Here is a 17,523-nt window from a genome sequence, read left to right on the forward strand (position 1 = left end):
AAAACTCAGCAGGTCTGGCAGCGTCGGTGGAGAAGAAAAGAGTTGACGTTTCGAGTCCTCATGACCCTTCGACAGAAGTTCTGTCGAAGGGTCAGGAGGACTCGAAACGTCAACTCTTTTCTTCTCCGCCGATGCTGCCAGACCTGCTGAGTTTTTCCAGGTAATTCTGTTTTTGTTTTGGATCTCCAGCATCCGCAGTTTTTTTGTTTTTTTGTTTTTATGGCCAGTGAAACGTCTGGCTTTGATTCAGGAACTGGTTAGACATGACCAGTGAAAACTCTGGCTTTGATTCAGGAACTGGTTAGACATGACCACTGAAACCTCTGGCTTTGTTTCAGAAACTGGTTAGACATGACCACTGAAACCTTTGGCTTTGATTCAGAAACTGGTTAGACGTGACCACTGAAACCCTTGGCTTTGATTCAGAAACTGTTTAGACATGACCACTAAAGCCCTTAGCTTTGATTCAATAAGTGATTAGACGTGATCACTGAAACCCTTGGCTTTATTCAGCAACAGCTTAAACATGACCACTGAAACCTCTGGCTTTGATTCAGAAACTTGTTAGATACAACCACTGAAACCTTTGGCTTTGATTCAGAAACTGGTTAGACAATGACCACAGAAAGCCTTGGCTTTGATTCAGCAACTGCTTAGACATGACCACTGAAAACTGGCATTGATTCAGAAACTCGTTAGACATGACCACTGAAACACTTGGCTTTGATCCTGAAACTGATGAGACATGACCATTGTTACCTCTGGCCTTCATTCTGAAAATGGTTAGAGATGACCACTGAAAACTCAGGGTTTGATTCAGAAACTGGTTAGACAAGACCAGTGAATTCTCCAGCATGGATTCAGAAACTGTTTAGACATGACCACTGAAACGTCTGGCTTTCATTCAAGAACTGGTCGGAGATGACCACTGAAACCTCTGGCTTTGCTTAAGCAACTGGTGAGACATGACCACTGAGACCTCTGGTTTAATTCAGAAACTGCTTAGGCATGACCAATGAAACTCATGGCTTTTATTCAGCAACTGTTTACACATGACCACTGAAACCTCCGGCTTTGATTCAGAAACTGGTGAGACATGACCACTTGAACCTCAGGCTTTGATTCAGCACCTGGTTAGATATGACCACTGAAACCTCTGGCTTTGATTCAGAAAGTGGTTGGACATGACCAGTGAAAGCCTTGGCTTTGATTCAGAAACTGGTTAGACATGACCGTGAATTCTCTGGCTTTGATTCAGAAGCTGGTTGGAAATGACCACTGAAACCTGCGCTTTGATTCAGCAACTGGTTAGACATGACCACTGAAAACTGGCATTGATTCAGAAACTCGTTAGACATGACCACTGAAACACTTGGCTTTGATCCTGAAACTGATGAGACATGACCACTGTTACCTCTGGCCTTCATTCTGAAAATGGTTAGAGATGACCACTGAAAACTCAGGGTTTGATTCAGAAACTGGTTACACAAGACCAATGAATTCTCCGGCATGGATTCAGAAACTGGTTAGACATGACCACTGAAACGTCTGGCTTTCATTCAAGAACTGGTCGGAGATGACCACTGAAACCCTTGGCTTTTATTCAGAAACTGGTTATACATGACCACTGACACCTCCGGCTTTGATTCAGGAACTGGTTAGAAATGACCACCGAAGCATGTGGCTTTGACATTGAAACTGGTTAGACATGACCATTGAAACCTCTGGCTTTCCTTCAGCAACTGGTGAGACATGACCACTGAGACCTCTGGATTTACTTCAGAAACTGCTTAGGCATGACCAATGAAACAACTTGGCTTTTATTCAGCAACTGTTTACACATGACCACTGAAACTTCCGGCTTTGATTCAGGAACTGGTTAGACATGACCACTGAAATCTCTGGGTTTGATTCAGAAACTGTTTAGACATGAGCACTGAAAACTCCGGTTTTGATTCAGAAACTGGTTAGACATTAGTACTTGAACCTCAGTCTTTGATTCGGCAACTGGTTAGACATGACCACTGAAACATCTGGCTTTGATTCAGAAAGTGTTTGGACAAGACCACTGAAACCCTTGGCTTTGATTCCGGAACTGGTTAGCCATCACCACTGAAACCTCCGTGTTTGATTCCGGAACTGGTTAGACATCACCACTGAAACCTCCGTGTTTGATTCAGGAACTGGTTAGACATGACCACCGAAGCACGTGGCTTTGCTGTTTAAACTGGTTAGACATGACCACTGAAACCTCTGGCTTTGCTTCAGCAACTGGTGAGACATGACCACTGAGACCTCTGGTTTAATTCAGAAACTGCTTAGGCATGACCAATGAAACTCATGGCTTTTATACAGCAACTGTTTACACATGACCACTGAAACCTCCGGCTTTGCTTCAGAAACTGGTGAGACATGACCACTTGAACGTCAGGCTTTGATTCAGCACCTGGTTAGATATGACCACTGAAACCCCTGTCTTTGATTCAGAAAGTGGTTGGACATGACCAGTGAAAGCCTTGGCTTTGATTCAGAAACTGGTTAGAGATGACCAGTGAAACGTCTGGCTTTGATTCAGGAACTGGTTAGATATGACCACTGAAAACTCTGGGTATGATTCAGGAACTGGTTAGACATGACCAGTGAAAACTCTGGCTTTGATTCAGAAACTGGTTAGACATGACCACAGAAACCTCTGGCTTTGTTTCAGAAACTGGTTAGACATGACCACTGAAAACTCTAGCTTTGATTCAGAAACTTTTTAGACATGACCGCTGAAACCTCCGGCTTTAATTCAGAAACTGGTTAGACATGACCACGGAAACCTCTGGCTTTGATTCAGAAACTGGCTTGACATGACCACTGAAAACTTTGACTTTTATTCAGAATTTGGTTCGACATGCCCACTGAAACCTCCGTCTTTGATTCAGCAACTGGTTAGACATGACCACTAAAACCTCCAGTTTTGATTCAGAAACTGGTTAGACATGAGCCTTGAACCTCAGTTTTTGATTCAGCAAATGGTTAGACATGACCACTGAAACATCTGGCTTTGATTCAGAAAGTGGTTGGACATGACCACTGAAACCCTTGGCTTTGATGCAGAAACTAGTTATACGTGACCAGTGAAATCTCTTGCTTTGATTCAGGAACTGGTTACACATGACCACTGCAAAATCTGGCTTTGAGTCAGAAACTGGTTAGACATGACCACTGAAACCTCCGTGTTTGATTCAGGAACTGGTTAGACATGACCACTGAAACCTTTGGCTCTGATTCAGAATCTGGTTAGACGTGACCACTGAAACCCTTGGCTTTGATTCAGAAACTGTTTAGACATGACCACTGAAACCCTTAGCTTTGATTCAATAACTGGTTCGACGTGACCACTGAAACCCTTGGCTTTATTCAGCAACTGCTTAAACATGACCACTGAAACCTCTGGCTTTGATTCAGAAACTTGTTAGATACAACCACTGAAACCTTTGGCTCTGATTCAGAAACTGGTTAGACAATGACCACTGAAAGCCTTGGCTTTGATTCAGCAACTGCTTAGACATGACCGTGAATTCTCTGGCTTTGATTCAGAAGCTGGTTGGAAATGACCACTGAAACCTGCGCTTTGATTCAGCAACTGGTTAGACATGACCACTGAAAACTGGCATTGATTCAGAAACTCGTTAGACATGACCACTGCAACACTTGGCTTTGATCCTGAAACTGATGAAACATGACCACTGTTACCTCTGGCCTTCATTCTGAAAATGGTTAGAGATGACCAGTGAAAACTCAGGGTTTGATTCAGAAACTGGTTACACAAGACCAATGAATTCTCCGGCATGGATTCAGAAACTGGTTAGACATGACCACTGAAACGTCTGGCTTTCATTCAAGAACTGGTCGGAGATGACCACTGAAACCCTTGGCTTTTATTCGGAAACTGGTTATACATGACCACTGACACCTCCGGCTTTGATTCAGGAACTGGTTAGACATGACCACCGAAGCACGTGGCTTTGACATTGAAACTGGTTAGACATGACCATTGAAACCTCTGGCTTTCCTTCAGCAACTGGTGAGACATGACCACTGAGACCTCTGGATTTACTTCAGAAACTGCTTAGGCATGACCGATGAAACAACTTGGCTTTTATTCAGCAACTGTTTACACATGACCACTGAAACTTCTGGCTTTGATTCAGGAACTGGTTAGAGCTGACCACTGAAATCTCTGGCTTTGTTTCAGAAACTGGTTAGATATGACCACTGAAATCTCTAGCTTTGATTCAGAAACTTTTTAGACATGACCGCTGAAACCTCCAGCTTTAATTCAGGAACTGGTTAGACATGACCACCGAAGCACGTGGCTTTGACGTTTAAACTGCTTAGACATGACCACTGAAACCTCTGGCTTTGCTTCAGCAACTGGTGAGACATGACCACTGAGACCTCTGGTTTAATTCAGAAATTGCTTAGGCATGACCAATGAAACTCATGGCTTTTATTCAGCAGTTGTTTACACATAACCACTGAAACTTCCGGCTTTGATTCAGAAACTGGTGAGACATGACCACTTAAAACTCAGGCTTTGATTCAGCACCTGGTTAGATATGACCACTGAAACCTCTGGCTTTGATTCAGAAAGTGGTTGGACATGACCAGTGAAAACAAAAACAGAATTACCTGGAAAACTCAGCAGGTCTGGCAGCGTCGGTGGAGAAGAAAAGAGTTGACGTTTCGAGTCCTCATGACCCTTCGACAGAAGTTCTGTCGAAGGGTCAGGAGGACTCGAAACGTCAACTCTTTTCTTCTCCGCCGATGCTGCCAGACCTGCTGAGTTTTTCCAGGTAATTCTGTTTTTGTTTTGGATCTCCAGCATCCGCAGTTTTTTTGTTTTTTTGTTTTTATGGCCAGTGAAACGTCTGGCTTTGATTCAGGAACTGGTTAGATAGGACTACTGAAAACTCTGGCTATGATTCAGGAACTGGTTAGACATGACCAGTGAAAACTCTGGCTTTGATTCAGGAACTGGTTAGACATGACCACTGAAACCTCTGGCTTTGTTTCAGAAACTGGTTAGACATGACCACTGAAACCTTTGGCTTTGATTCAGAAACTGGTTAGACGTGACCACTGAAACCCTTGGCTTTGATTCAGAAACTGTTTAGACATGACCACTAAAACCCTTAGCTTTGATTCAATAAGTGATTAGACGTGACCACTGAAACCCTTGGCTTTATTCAGCAACAGCTTAAACATGACCACTGAAACCTCTGGCTTTGATTCAGAAACTTGTTAGATACAACCACTGAAACCTTTGGCTTTGATTCAGAAACTGGTTAGACAATGACCACAGAAAGCCTTGGCTTTGATTCAGCAACTGCTTAGACATGACCACTGAAAACTGGCATTGATTCAGAAACTCGTTAGACATGACCACTGAAACACTTGGCTTTGATCCTGAAACTGATGAGACATGACCATTGTTACCTCTGGCCTTCATTCTGAAAATGGTTAGAGATGACCACTGAAAACTCAGGGTTTGATTCAGAAACTGGTTAGACAAGACCAGTGAATTCTCCAGCATGGATTCAGAAACTGTTTAGACATGACCACTGAAACGTCTGGCTTTCATTCAAGAACTGGTCGGAGATGACCACTGAAACCCTTGGCTTTTATTCAGAAACTGGTTATACATGACCACTGACACCTCCGGCTTTGATTCAGGAACTGGTTAGACATGACCACCGATGCATGTGGCTTTGACATTGAAACTGGTTAGACATGACCATTGAAACCTCTGGCTTTCCTTCAGCAACTGGTGAGACATGACCCCTGAGACCTCTGGATTTACTTCAGAAACTGCTTAGGCATTACCGATGAAACAACTTGGCTTTTATTCAGCAACTGTTTAAACATGACCACTGAAACTTCCGGCTTTGATTCAGGAACTGGTTAGACATGACCACTGAAACCTCCGGTTTTGATTCAGAAACTGGTTAGACATTAGTACTTGAACCTCAGGCTTTGATTCGGCAACTGGTTAGACATGACCACTGAAACGCTTGGCTTTGATTCAGAAAGTGGTTGGACAAGACCACTGAAACCCTTTGCTTTGATTCAGAAACTGGTTAGACGTGACCAGTGAAACCTCTTCCTTTGATTCAGGAACTGGTTAGACATGACCACTGAAACATCTGGCTTTGAGTCAGCAACTGCTTAGACATGACCACTGAAACCTCCGTGTTTGATTCAGAAACTGGTGAGACATGACCACTTGAACCTCAGGCTTTGATTCAGCACCTGGTTAGATACAACCACTGAAACCTCTGGCTTTGATTCAGAAAGTGGTTGGACATGACCACTGAAAGCCTTGGCTTTGATTCAGCAACTGGTTAGACATGACCAGTGAAACGTCTGGCTTTGATGCAGTAACTGGTTAGATATGACCACTGAAAACTCTGGCTATGATTCAGGAACTGGTTAGACATGACCACTGAAAACTCTGGCTTTGATTCAGAAACTGGTTAGACATGACCACTGAAACCTCTGGCTTTGTTTCAGAAACTGGTTAGACATGACCACTGAAAACTCTAGCTTTGATTCAGAAACTTTTTAGACATGACCGCTGAAACCTCCGGCTTTAATTCAGAAACTGGTTAGACATGACCACTGAAACCTCTGGCTTTGATTCAGAAACTGGTTAGACATGACCACTGAAAACCTTGACTTTTATTCAGAATTTGGTTCGACATGCCCACTGAAACCTCCGTCTTTGATTCAGCATCTGGTTAGACATGACCCCTAAAACCTCTGGCTTTGATTCAGCAAATGGTTAGACATGACCACTGAACCATCTGGCTTTGATTCAGAAAATGTTTAGACATGACCACTGAAACCCTTGGCTTTGCTTCAGAAAATGGTTAGACATGACCACTGAAACCCTTGGCTTTGATTCAGGAACTGGTTAGACATGACCACTGAAACCTTTGGCTTTGATTCAGAATCTGTTGAGACATGACCACTGAAATCTTTGGCTTTGATTCAGAAAGTGTTTAGACATGACCACTGAAACTCTTGGCTTTGATTCAGAATCTGGTTAGACATGTCCACTGAAACCTCTGGTTTTGATTCAGGAACTGGGTAGACATGACTACTGAAACCTCCTGTTTTGATTCATAAACTCATTAGACATGACCACTTGCACCTCAGGCTTTGATGCAGCAACTGGTTAGTCATGACCACTGAAACCCTTGGCTTTGATTCAGCAACTGCTTAGAGATGACCACTGAAACCTCCGACTTTGATTCAGAAACTGGTTAGACATGACCACTGAAATATCTGGATTTGATTCAGAAAATGATTAGATACGACTACTGAAACCCTTGGCTTTGATTCAGAACCTGGTTAGACATGACCACTGAAACCTCCGGCTTTGATTCAGAAACTGTTGAGAAATGACCACTGAAACCTTTGTCTTTGATTCAGAAAGTGTTTAGACATGACCAGTGAAACCCTTGGCTTTGATTCAGAAACTGGTTAGACATGTCCACTGAAACCATTGGCTTTGATTCAGGAACTGGTTAGACATGACTTCTGGAACCTCCTGTTTTGATACAGAAACTGGTTAGGCATGATCACGTGAACCTCAGGTTTTGATTCAGCAACTGGTTAGACATGACCACTGAAACCATTGGCTTTGATTCAGCAACTGCTTAGATATGACCACTGAAACCTGCAGCTTTGAATCAGAACCTGGTTAGACATGACCACTGAAACCCTTGGCTTTGATTCCGGAACTGGTTAGACATCACCACTGAAACCTCCGTGTCTGATTCCGGAACTGGTTAGACATCACCACTGAAACCTCCGTGTTTGTTTCAGGAACTGGTTAGACATGACCACTGAAGCACGTGGCTTTGATGTTTAAACTGGTTAGACATGACCACTGAAACCTCAGGCTTTGCTTCAGCAACTGGTGAGACATGACCACTGAGACCTCTGGTTTAATTCAGAAACTGCTTAGGCATGACCAATGAAACTCATGGCTTTTATTCAGCAACTGTTTACACATGACCACTGAAACCTGCAACTTTGAATCAGAACTTGCTTAGACATGTCCACTGAAACCTGCGGCTTTGATTCAGGAACTGGTTAGACATGACCACTGGAACCTCCTGTTTTGTTACAGGAACTGGTTAGGCATGACCACGTGAACCTCAGGTTTTGATTCAGCAACTGGTTAGACATGACCACTGAAACCATTGGCTTTGATTCAGCAACTGCTTAGATATGACCACTGAAACCTGCAACTTTGAATCAGAACCTGGTTAGACATGACCACTGAAACCCTTGGCTTTGATTCCGGAACTGGTTAGACATCACCACTGAAACCTCCGTGTTTCATTCCGGAACTGGTTAGACATCACCACTGGAACCTCCGTGTTTGATTCAGGAACTGGTTAGACATGACCACTGAAGCACGTGGCTTTGATGTTTAAACTGGTTAGACATGACCACTGAAACCTCTGGCTTTGCTTCAGCAACTGGTGAGACATGACCACTGAGACCTCTGGTTTAATTCAGAAACTGCTTAGGCATGACCAATGAAACTCATGGCTTTTATTCAGCAACTGTTTACACATGACCACTGAAACCTCCGGCTTTGATTCAGAAACTGGTGAGACATGACCACTTGAACCTCAGGCTTTGATTCAGCACCTGGTTAGATATGACCACTGAAACCTCTGGCTTTGATTCAGAAACTGGTTAGACATGACTAGTGAAACGTCTGGCTTTGATTCAGGAACTGGTTAGATATGACCACTGAAAACTCTGGCTATGATTCAGGAACTGGTTAGACATGACCAGTGAAAACTCTGGCTTTGATTCAGAAACTGGTTAGACATGACCACAGAAACCTCTGGCTTTGTTTCAGAAACTGGTTAGACATGACCACTGAAAACTCTAGCTTTGATTCAGAAACCTTTTAGACATGACCGCTCAAACCTCTGGCTTTAATTCAGAAACTGGTTAGACATGACCACGGAAACCTTTGGCTTTGATTCAGAAACTGGTTAGACATGACCACTGAAAACTTTGACTTTTATTCAGAATTTGGTTCGACATGCCCACTGAAACCTCCGTCTTTGATTCAGCAACTGGTTAGACATGACCCCTAAAACCTCCGGTTTTGATTCAGAATCTGGTTTGACATGAGCCTTGAACCTCAGGCTTTGATTCAGCAAATGGTTGGACATGACCACTGAAACCATTGGCTTTGATGCAGAAACTAGTTAGAAGTGACCAGTGAAATCTGTTGCTTTGATTCAGGAACTGGTTACACATGACCAATGAAACCTCTGGCTTTGAGTCAGAAACTGGTTAGACATGACCACTGAAACCTCCATGTTTGATTCAGGAACTGGTTAGACATGACCACTGAAACCTTTGGCTTTGATTCAGAAACTGGTTAGACGTGACCACTGAAACCTTTGGCTTTGATTCAGAAACTGTTTTGACATGACCACTGAAACCCTTAGCTTTGATTCAATAACTGGTTAGACGTGACCACTGAAACCCTTGGCTTTATTCAGCAACTGCTTAAACATGACCACTGAAACCTCTGGCTTTGATTCAGAAACTAGTTAGAAATAACCACTAAAACCTTTGGCTTTGATTCAGAAACTGGTTAGACAATGACCACTGAAAGCCTTGGCTTTGATTCAGCAACTGCTTAGACATGACCGTGAATTCTCTGGCTTTGATTCAGAAGCTGGTTGGAAATGACCACTGAAACCTGCGCTTTGATTCAGCAACTGGTTAGACATGACCACTGAAAACTGGCATTGATTCAGAAACTCGTTAGACATGACCACTGAAACACTTGGCTTTGATCCTGAAACTGATGAGACATGACCACTTTTACCTCTGGCCTTCATTCTGAAAATGGTTAGAGATGACCACTGAAAACTCAGGGTTTGATTCAGAAACTGGTTACACAAGACGAATGAATTCTCCGGCATGGATTCAGAAACTGTTAGACATGACCACTGAAACGTCTGGCTTTCATTCAAGAACTGGTCGGAGATGACCACTGAAACCCTTGGCTTTTATTCAGAAACTGGTTATACACGACCACTGACACCTTCGGATTTGAATCAGGATCTGGTTAGACATGACCACTGAAGCACGTGGCTTTGATATTGAAACTGGTTAGACATGACCACTGAAACCTCTGGCTTTGCTTCAGCAACTGGTGAGACATGACCACTGAGACCTCTGGGTTTAATTCAGAAACTGCTTAGGCATGACCAATGAAACTCTTGGCTTTTATTCAGCAACTGTTTACACATGACCACTGAAACTTCCGGCTTTGATTCAGGAACTGGTTAGACATGACCACTGAAACCTCCGGTTTTGATTCAGAAACTGGTTAGACATGACCACTTGAACCTCAGGCTTTGATTTAGCACCTGGTTAGATAGGACCACTGAAACCTCTGGCTTTGATTCAGAAAGTGGTTGGACATGACCACTGAAAGCCTTGGCTTTGATTCAGAAACTGGTTAGACATGACCACTGAAATCTCTGGCTTTGATTCAGAAACTGGTTAGACATGACCACTGAAAACTCTAGCTTTAATTCAGAAACTGCTTAGACATGACCACTGAAACTCTTGGCTTTTATTCAGAATCTCGTTAGACATGACCACTGAAACCTCTTGGTTTAATTCAAAAACTGGTTAGACATGACAACTGAAACTCTTGGTTTTGGTTCCTAAACTGGTTAGATATGACCACTGAAAACTCTAGCTTTGATTCAGTAACTGGTTAGACATGACCACTGAAAACTTTGGCTTTTATTCCGAAACTGCTTAGACATGACCACTGAAACCTCTGGGTTTGATTCAGGAACTGGTTAGAGATGACCACTGAAACCCTTGGCTTTTATTCAGAAACTGGTTAGGTACGACCACTGAAACGTCTGGCTTTGATTCAGAAAGTGGTTGGACATGACCACTGAAACCCTTGGCTTTGATTCAGAAACTGGTTACACATGACCTGTGAAACCTCTTGCTTTGATTCCAAAACTGGTTAGACATGACCACTGAAACCTCTGGGTTTGATTCAGGAACTGGTTAGAGATGACCACTGAAACCCTTGGCTTTTATTCAGAAACTGGTTAGGTACGACCACTAAAACGTCTGGCTTTGATTCAGTAAGTGGTTGGACATGACCACTGAAAGCCTTGGCTTTGATTCAGAAACTGGTTAGACATGACCACTGAAACCTCTGGCTTTGTGTCAGAATCTGTTGAGACATGACCACTGAAATCTTTGGCTTTGATTCAGAAAGTGTTTAGACATGACCACTGAAACTCTTGGCTTTGATTCAGAATCTGGTTAGACATGTCCACTGAAACCTCTGGTTTTGATTCAGGAACTGGGTAGACATGACTACTGAAACCTCCTGTTTTGATTCATAAACTCATTAGACATGACCACTTGCACCTCAGGCTTTGATGCAGCAACTGGTTAGGCATGACCACTGAAACCCTTGGCTTTGATTCAGCAACTGCTTAGAGATGACCACTGAAACCTCCGACTTTGATTCAGAAACTGGTTAGACATGACCACTGAAATATCTGGATTTGATTCAGAAAATGATTAGATACGACTACTGAAACCCTTGGCTTTGATTCAGAACCTGGTTAGACATGACCACTGAAACCTCCGGCTTTGATTCAGAAACTGTTGAGAAATGACCACTGAAACCTTTGTCTTTGATTCAGAAAGTGTTTAGACATGACCAGTGAAACCCTTGGCTTTGATTCAGAAACTGGTTAGACATGTCCACTGAAACCATTGGCTTTGATTCAGGAACTGGTTAGACATGACTTCTGGAACCTCCTGTTTTGATACAGAAACTGGTTAGGCATGATCACGTGAACCTCTGGTTTTGATTCAGCAACTGGTTAGACATGACCACTGAAACCATTGGCTTTGATTCAGCAACTGCTTAGATATGACCACTGAAACCTGCAGCTTTGATTCAGAACCTGGTTAGACATGACCACTGAAACCCTTGGCTTTGATTCCGGAACTGGTTAGACATCACCACTGAAACCTCCGTGTCTGATTCCGGAACTGGTTAGACATCACCACTGAAACCTCCGTGTTTGTTTCAGGAACTGGTTAGACATGACCACTGAAGCACGTGGCTTTGATGTTTAAACTGGTTAGACATGACCACTGAAACCTCAGGCTTTGCTTCAGCAACTGGTGAGACATGACCACTGAGACCTCTGGTTTAATTCAGAAACTGCTTAGGCATGACCAATGAAACTCATGGCTTTTATTCAGCAACTGTTTACACATGACCACTGAAACCTGCAACTTTGAATCAGAACTTGCTTAGACATGTCCACTGAAACCTGCGGCTTTGATTCAGGAACTGGTTAGACATGACCACTGGAACCTCCTGTTTTGTTACAGGAACTGGTTAGGCATGACCACGTGAACCTCAGGTTTTGATTCAGCAACTGGTTAGACATGACCACTGAAACCATTGGCTTTGATTCAGCAACTGCTTAGATATGACCACTGAAACCTGCAACTTTGAATCAGAACCTGGTTAGACATGACCACTGAAACCCTTGGCTTTGATTCCGGAACTGGTTAGACATCACCACTGAAACCTTCGTGTTTCATTCCGGAACTGGTTAGACATCACCACTGAAACCTCCGTGTTTGATTCAGGAACTGGTTAGACATGACCACTGAAGCACGTGGCTTTGATGTTTAAACTGGTTAGACATGACCACTGAAACCTCTGGCTTTGCTTCAGCAACTGGTGAGACATGACCACTGAGACCTCTGGTTTAATTCAGAAACTGCTTAGGCATGACCAATGAAACTCATGGCTTTTATTCAGCAACTGTTTACACATGACCACTGAAACCTCCGGCTTTGATTCAGAAACTGGTGAGACATGACCACTTGAACCTCAGGCTTTGATTCAGCACCTGGTTAGATATGACCACTGAAACCTCTGGCTTTGATTCAGAAACTGGTTAGACATGACTAGTGAAACGTCTGGCTTTGATTCAGGAACTGGTTAGATATGACCACTGAAAACTCTGGCTATGATTCAGGAACTGGTTAGACATGACCAGTGAAAACTCTGGCTTTGATTCAGAAACTGGTTAGACATGACCACAGAAACCTCTGGCTTTGTTTCAGAAACTGGTTAGACATGACCACTGAAAACTCTAGCTTTGATTCAGAAACCTTTTAGACATGACCGCTCAAACCTCTGGCTTTAATTCAGAAACTGGTTAGACATGACCACGGAAACCTTTGGCTTTGATTCAGAAACTGGTTAGACATGACCACTGAAAACTTTGACTTTTATTCAGAATTTGGTTCGACATGCCCACTGAAACCTCCGTCTTTGATTCAGCAACTGGTTAGACATGACCCCTAAAACCTCCGGTTTTGATTCAGAATCTGGTTTGACATGAGCCTTGAACCTCAGGCTTTGATTCAGCAAATGGTTGGACATGACCACTGAAACCATTGGCTTTGATGCAGAAACTAGTTAGAAGTGACCAGTGAAATCTGTTGCTTTGATTCAGGAACTGGTTACACATGACCAATGAAACCTCTGGCTTTGAGTCAGAAACTGGTTAGACATGACCACTGAAACCTCCATGTTTGATTCAGGAACTGGTTAGACATGACCACTGAAACCTTTGGCTTTGATTCAGAAACTGGTTAGACGTGACCACTGAAACCTTTGGCTTTGATTCAGAAACTGTTTTGACATGACCACTGAAACCCTTAGCTTTGATTCAATAACTGGTTAGACGTGACCACTGAAACCCTTGGCTTTATTCAGCAACTGCTTAAACATGACCACTGAAACCTCTGGCTTTGATTCAGAAACTAGTTAGAAATAACCACTAAAACCTTTGGCTTTGATTCAGAAACTGGTTAGACAATGACCACTGAAAGCCTTGGCTTTGATTCAGCAACTGCTTAGACATGACCGTGAATTCTCTGGCTTTGATTCAGAAGCTGGTTGGAAATGACCACTGAAACCTGCGCTTTGATTCAGCAACTGGTTAGACATGACCACTGAAAACTGGCATTGATTCAGAAACTCGTTAGACATGACCACTGAAACACTTGGCTTTGATCCTGAAACTGATGAGACATGACCACTTTTACCTCTGGCCTTCATTCTGAAAATGGTTAGAGATGACCACTGAAAACTCAGGGTTTGATTCAGAAACTGGTTACACAAGACGAATGAATTCTCCGGCATGGATTCAGAAACTGTTAGACATGACCACTGAAACGTCTGGCTTTCATTCAAGAACTGGTCGGAGATGACCACTGAAACCCTTGGCTTTTATTCAGAAACTGGTTATACACGACCACTGACACCTTCGGATTTGAATCAGGATCTGGTTAGACATGACCACTGAAGCACGTGGCTTTGATGTTGAAACTGGTTAGACATGACCACTGAAACCTCTGGCTTTGCTTCAGCAACTGGTGAGACATGACCACTGAGACCTCTGGGTTTAATTCAGAAACTGCTTAGGCATGACCAATGAAACTCTTGGCTTTTATTCAGCAACTGTTTACACATGACCACTGAAACTTCCGGCTTTGATTCAGGAACTGGTTAGACATGACCACTGAAACCTCCGGTTTTGATTCAGAAACTGGTTAGACATGACCACTTGAACCTCAGGCTTTGATTTAGCACCTGGTTAGATAGGACCACTGAAACCTCTGGCTTTGATTCAGAAAGTGGTTGGACATGACCACTGAAAGCCTTGGCTTTGATTCAGAAACTGGTTAGACATGACCACTGAAATCTCTGGCTTTGATTCAGAAACTGGTTAGACATGACCACTGAAAACTCTAGCTTTAATTCAGAAACTGCTTAGACATGACCACTGAAACTCTTGGCTTTTATTCAGAATCTCGTTAGACATGACCACTGAAACCTCTTGGTTTAATTCAAAAACTGGTTAGACATGACAACTGAAACTCTTGGTTTTGGTTCCTAAACTGGTTAGATATGACCACTGAAAACTCTAGCTTTGATTCAGTAACTGGTTAGACATGACCACTGAAACCTCTGGGTTTGATTCAGGAACTGGTTAGAGATGACCACTGAAACCCTTGGCTTTTATTCAGAAACTGGTTAGGTACGACCACTGAAACGTCTGGCTTTGATTCAGAAAGTGGTTGGACATGACCACTGAAACCCTTGGCTTTGATTCAGAAACTGGTTACACATGACCTGTGAAACCTCTTGCTTTGATTCCAAAACTGGTTAGACATGACCACTGAAACCTCTGGGTTTGATTCAGGAACTGGTTAGAGATGACCACTGAAACCCTTGGCTTTTATTCAGAAACTGGTTAGGTACGACCACTAAAACGTCTGGCTTTGATTCAGTAAGTGGTTGGACATGACCACTGAAAGCCTTGGCTTTGATTCAGAAACTGGTTAGACATGACCACTGAAACCTCTGGCTTTGTGTCAGAAACTGGTTAAACATGAGCACTGAAACCCTTGGCTATGATTCAGAAACTTTTTAGACATGACCACTGAAATCTTTGGCTTTGTTTGTGCAACTGGTTAGACATGACCACTGAAACCTCTGTGTTTAATTCAGAAACTGCTGATACATGACCACTGAAACTCTTGGTTTTTATTCATAAACTGGTTAGACATGACCACTGAAACCTTCATGTTTGATTCAGGAACTGGTTAGACATGACCACTGAAACCCTTGGCTTTGATTCAGCAACTGGTTAGACATGACCACTGAAACCTCTTGGTTTAATTCCGAAAGTGCTTAGACATGACCACTGAAACCTCTGGCTTTGATTCAGAAACTGGTTAGACATGACCACTGAAAACTCTGGCTTTGATTCAGAAACTGGTTAGACATGACCACTGAAACCCTTGGCTATGATTCCGGAACTGGTTAGACATGACCACTGAATCCGTCGTGTTTGATTCAGGAACTGGTTAGACATGACCACTGAAAACTCTGGCTTTGATTCAGGAACTGGTTATACATGGCCACTGAAAACTCTGGCTTTGATTCAGAAACTCGTTAGACATGACCACTGAAACCCTTGGCTTTGATTCAGCAACTGCTTAGACATGACTACTGAAACCTCTGGGTTTAATTCAGAAACTGGTTTGACATGACCAATGAAACTCTTGGTTTTGATTCAGAAACTGCTTTGCCATGACCACTGAAACCTCTGGCTTTGATTCAGGAACTGGTTAGAGATGACTACTGAAACCCTTGGCTTTTATTCAGAAACTGGTTAGACATGACCACTGAATCCGTCGTGTTTGATTCAGGAACTGGTTAGACATGACCACTGAAAACTCTGGCTTTGATTCAGGAACTGGTTATACATGGCCACTGAAAACTCTGGCTTTGATTCAGAAACTCGTTAGACATGACCACTGAAACCCTTGGCTTTGATTCAGCAACTGCTTAGACATGACTACTGAAACCTCTGGGTTTAATTCAGAAACTGGTTTGACATGACCAATGAAACTCTTGGTTTTGATTCAGAAACTGCTTTGCCATGACCACTGAAACCTCTGGCTTTGATTCAGGAACTGGTTAGAGATGACTACTGAAACCCTTGGCTTTTATTCAGAAACTGGTTAGACATGACCACTGATACCTCCGGCTTTGATTCAGGAACTGGTTAGACATGACCACTGAAATCTCTGGTTTTGATTCAGAAACTGGTTAGACATGACCACTTGAAACTCTGGCTTTGATTCAGGAACTGGTTAGAAATGACCACTGAAACATCTGGCTTTGATTCAGAAACTGGTTAGACATGACCACTGAAACCCTTGGCTATGTTTCCAGAACTGGTTAGACATGACCACTGACACCCTAGGCTTTGATTCACAAGCTAAGTAGACATGACCACTGAAACCCTTGGCTTTGATTCAGAAACTGGTTAGACATGACCACTGAATTCTCCGGCTTGGAATCCAGCCAGGTTTGATGGATTCAATACATTTCAAAAGTACCCTGTCCCTTTATCCGTTTACTATTCTTTCCCTCTATCTCTCTCTCTCTGTCTCTCTTCTTTCTTCCTTCCTTTCTCAATATCCAGGCTCACCTTCCAGTTTTGATCAACAGAGAAATCCCAGAGACTCAATCAATCCACCTCCTGAATAAAGTTGTATTTGTAGAGAATTGAATTATCTAAAGGCTGCTCTTTATCCCTGCTCATAGGTGGTAAAAATGATGATTGTGGTGGTAACCACATTTGCCGTGTGCTGGCTTCCCTATCACATCTACTTCCTACTCTACCTCTTCCACCCTGAGATCTACCAGAAGAAGTACATCCAGCAAGTGTACCTGGCCATCATCTGGCTTGCAATGAGCTCCACAATGTACAACCCCATCATCTACTGCTGCCTCAATGACCGGTAAGTCCTAACAGGGGAAAG

At 43.0% G+C, this 17,523-nt stretch overlaps 1 protein-coding gene across 1 annotated transcript in view; it reads left to right on the forward strand.

Moving 5' to 3' along the window:
- The window catches only part of LOC121290067 (substance-P receptor-like), a 379,077-nt gene that overhangs the window by 359,764 nt on the left and 1,790 nt on the right, over positions 1-17,523 (forward strand). The window contains exon 4 of the mRNA XM_041210224.1: positions 17,306-17,502. Coding sequence (XP_041066158.1) covers positions 17,306-17,502 — 197 coding nt within the window. The remainder of the gene's footprint in view (positions 1-17,305; positions 17,503-17,523) is intronic.

Source organism: Carcharodon carcharias, chromosome 17 (genome assembly GCF_017639515.1).
Source record: "Carcharodon carcharias isolate sCarCar2 chromosome 17, sCarCar2.pri, whole genome shotgun sequence".
NCBI classification, from domain to species: domain Eukaryota; kingdom Metazoa; phylum Chordata; class Chondrichthyes; order Lamniformes; family Lamnidae; genus Carcharodon; species Carcharodon carcharias.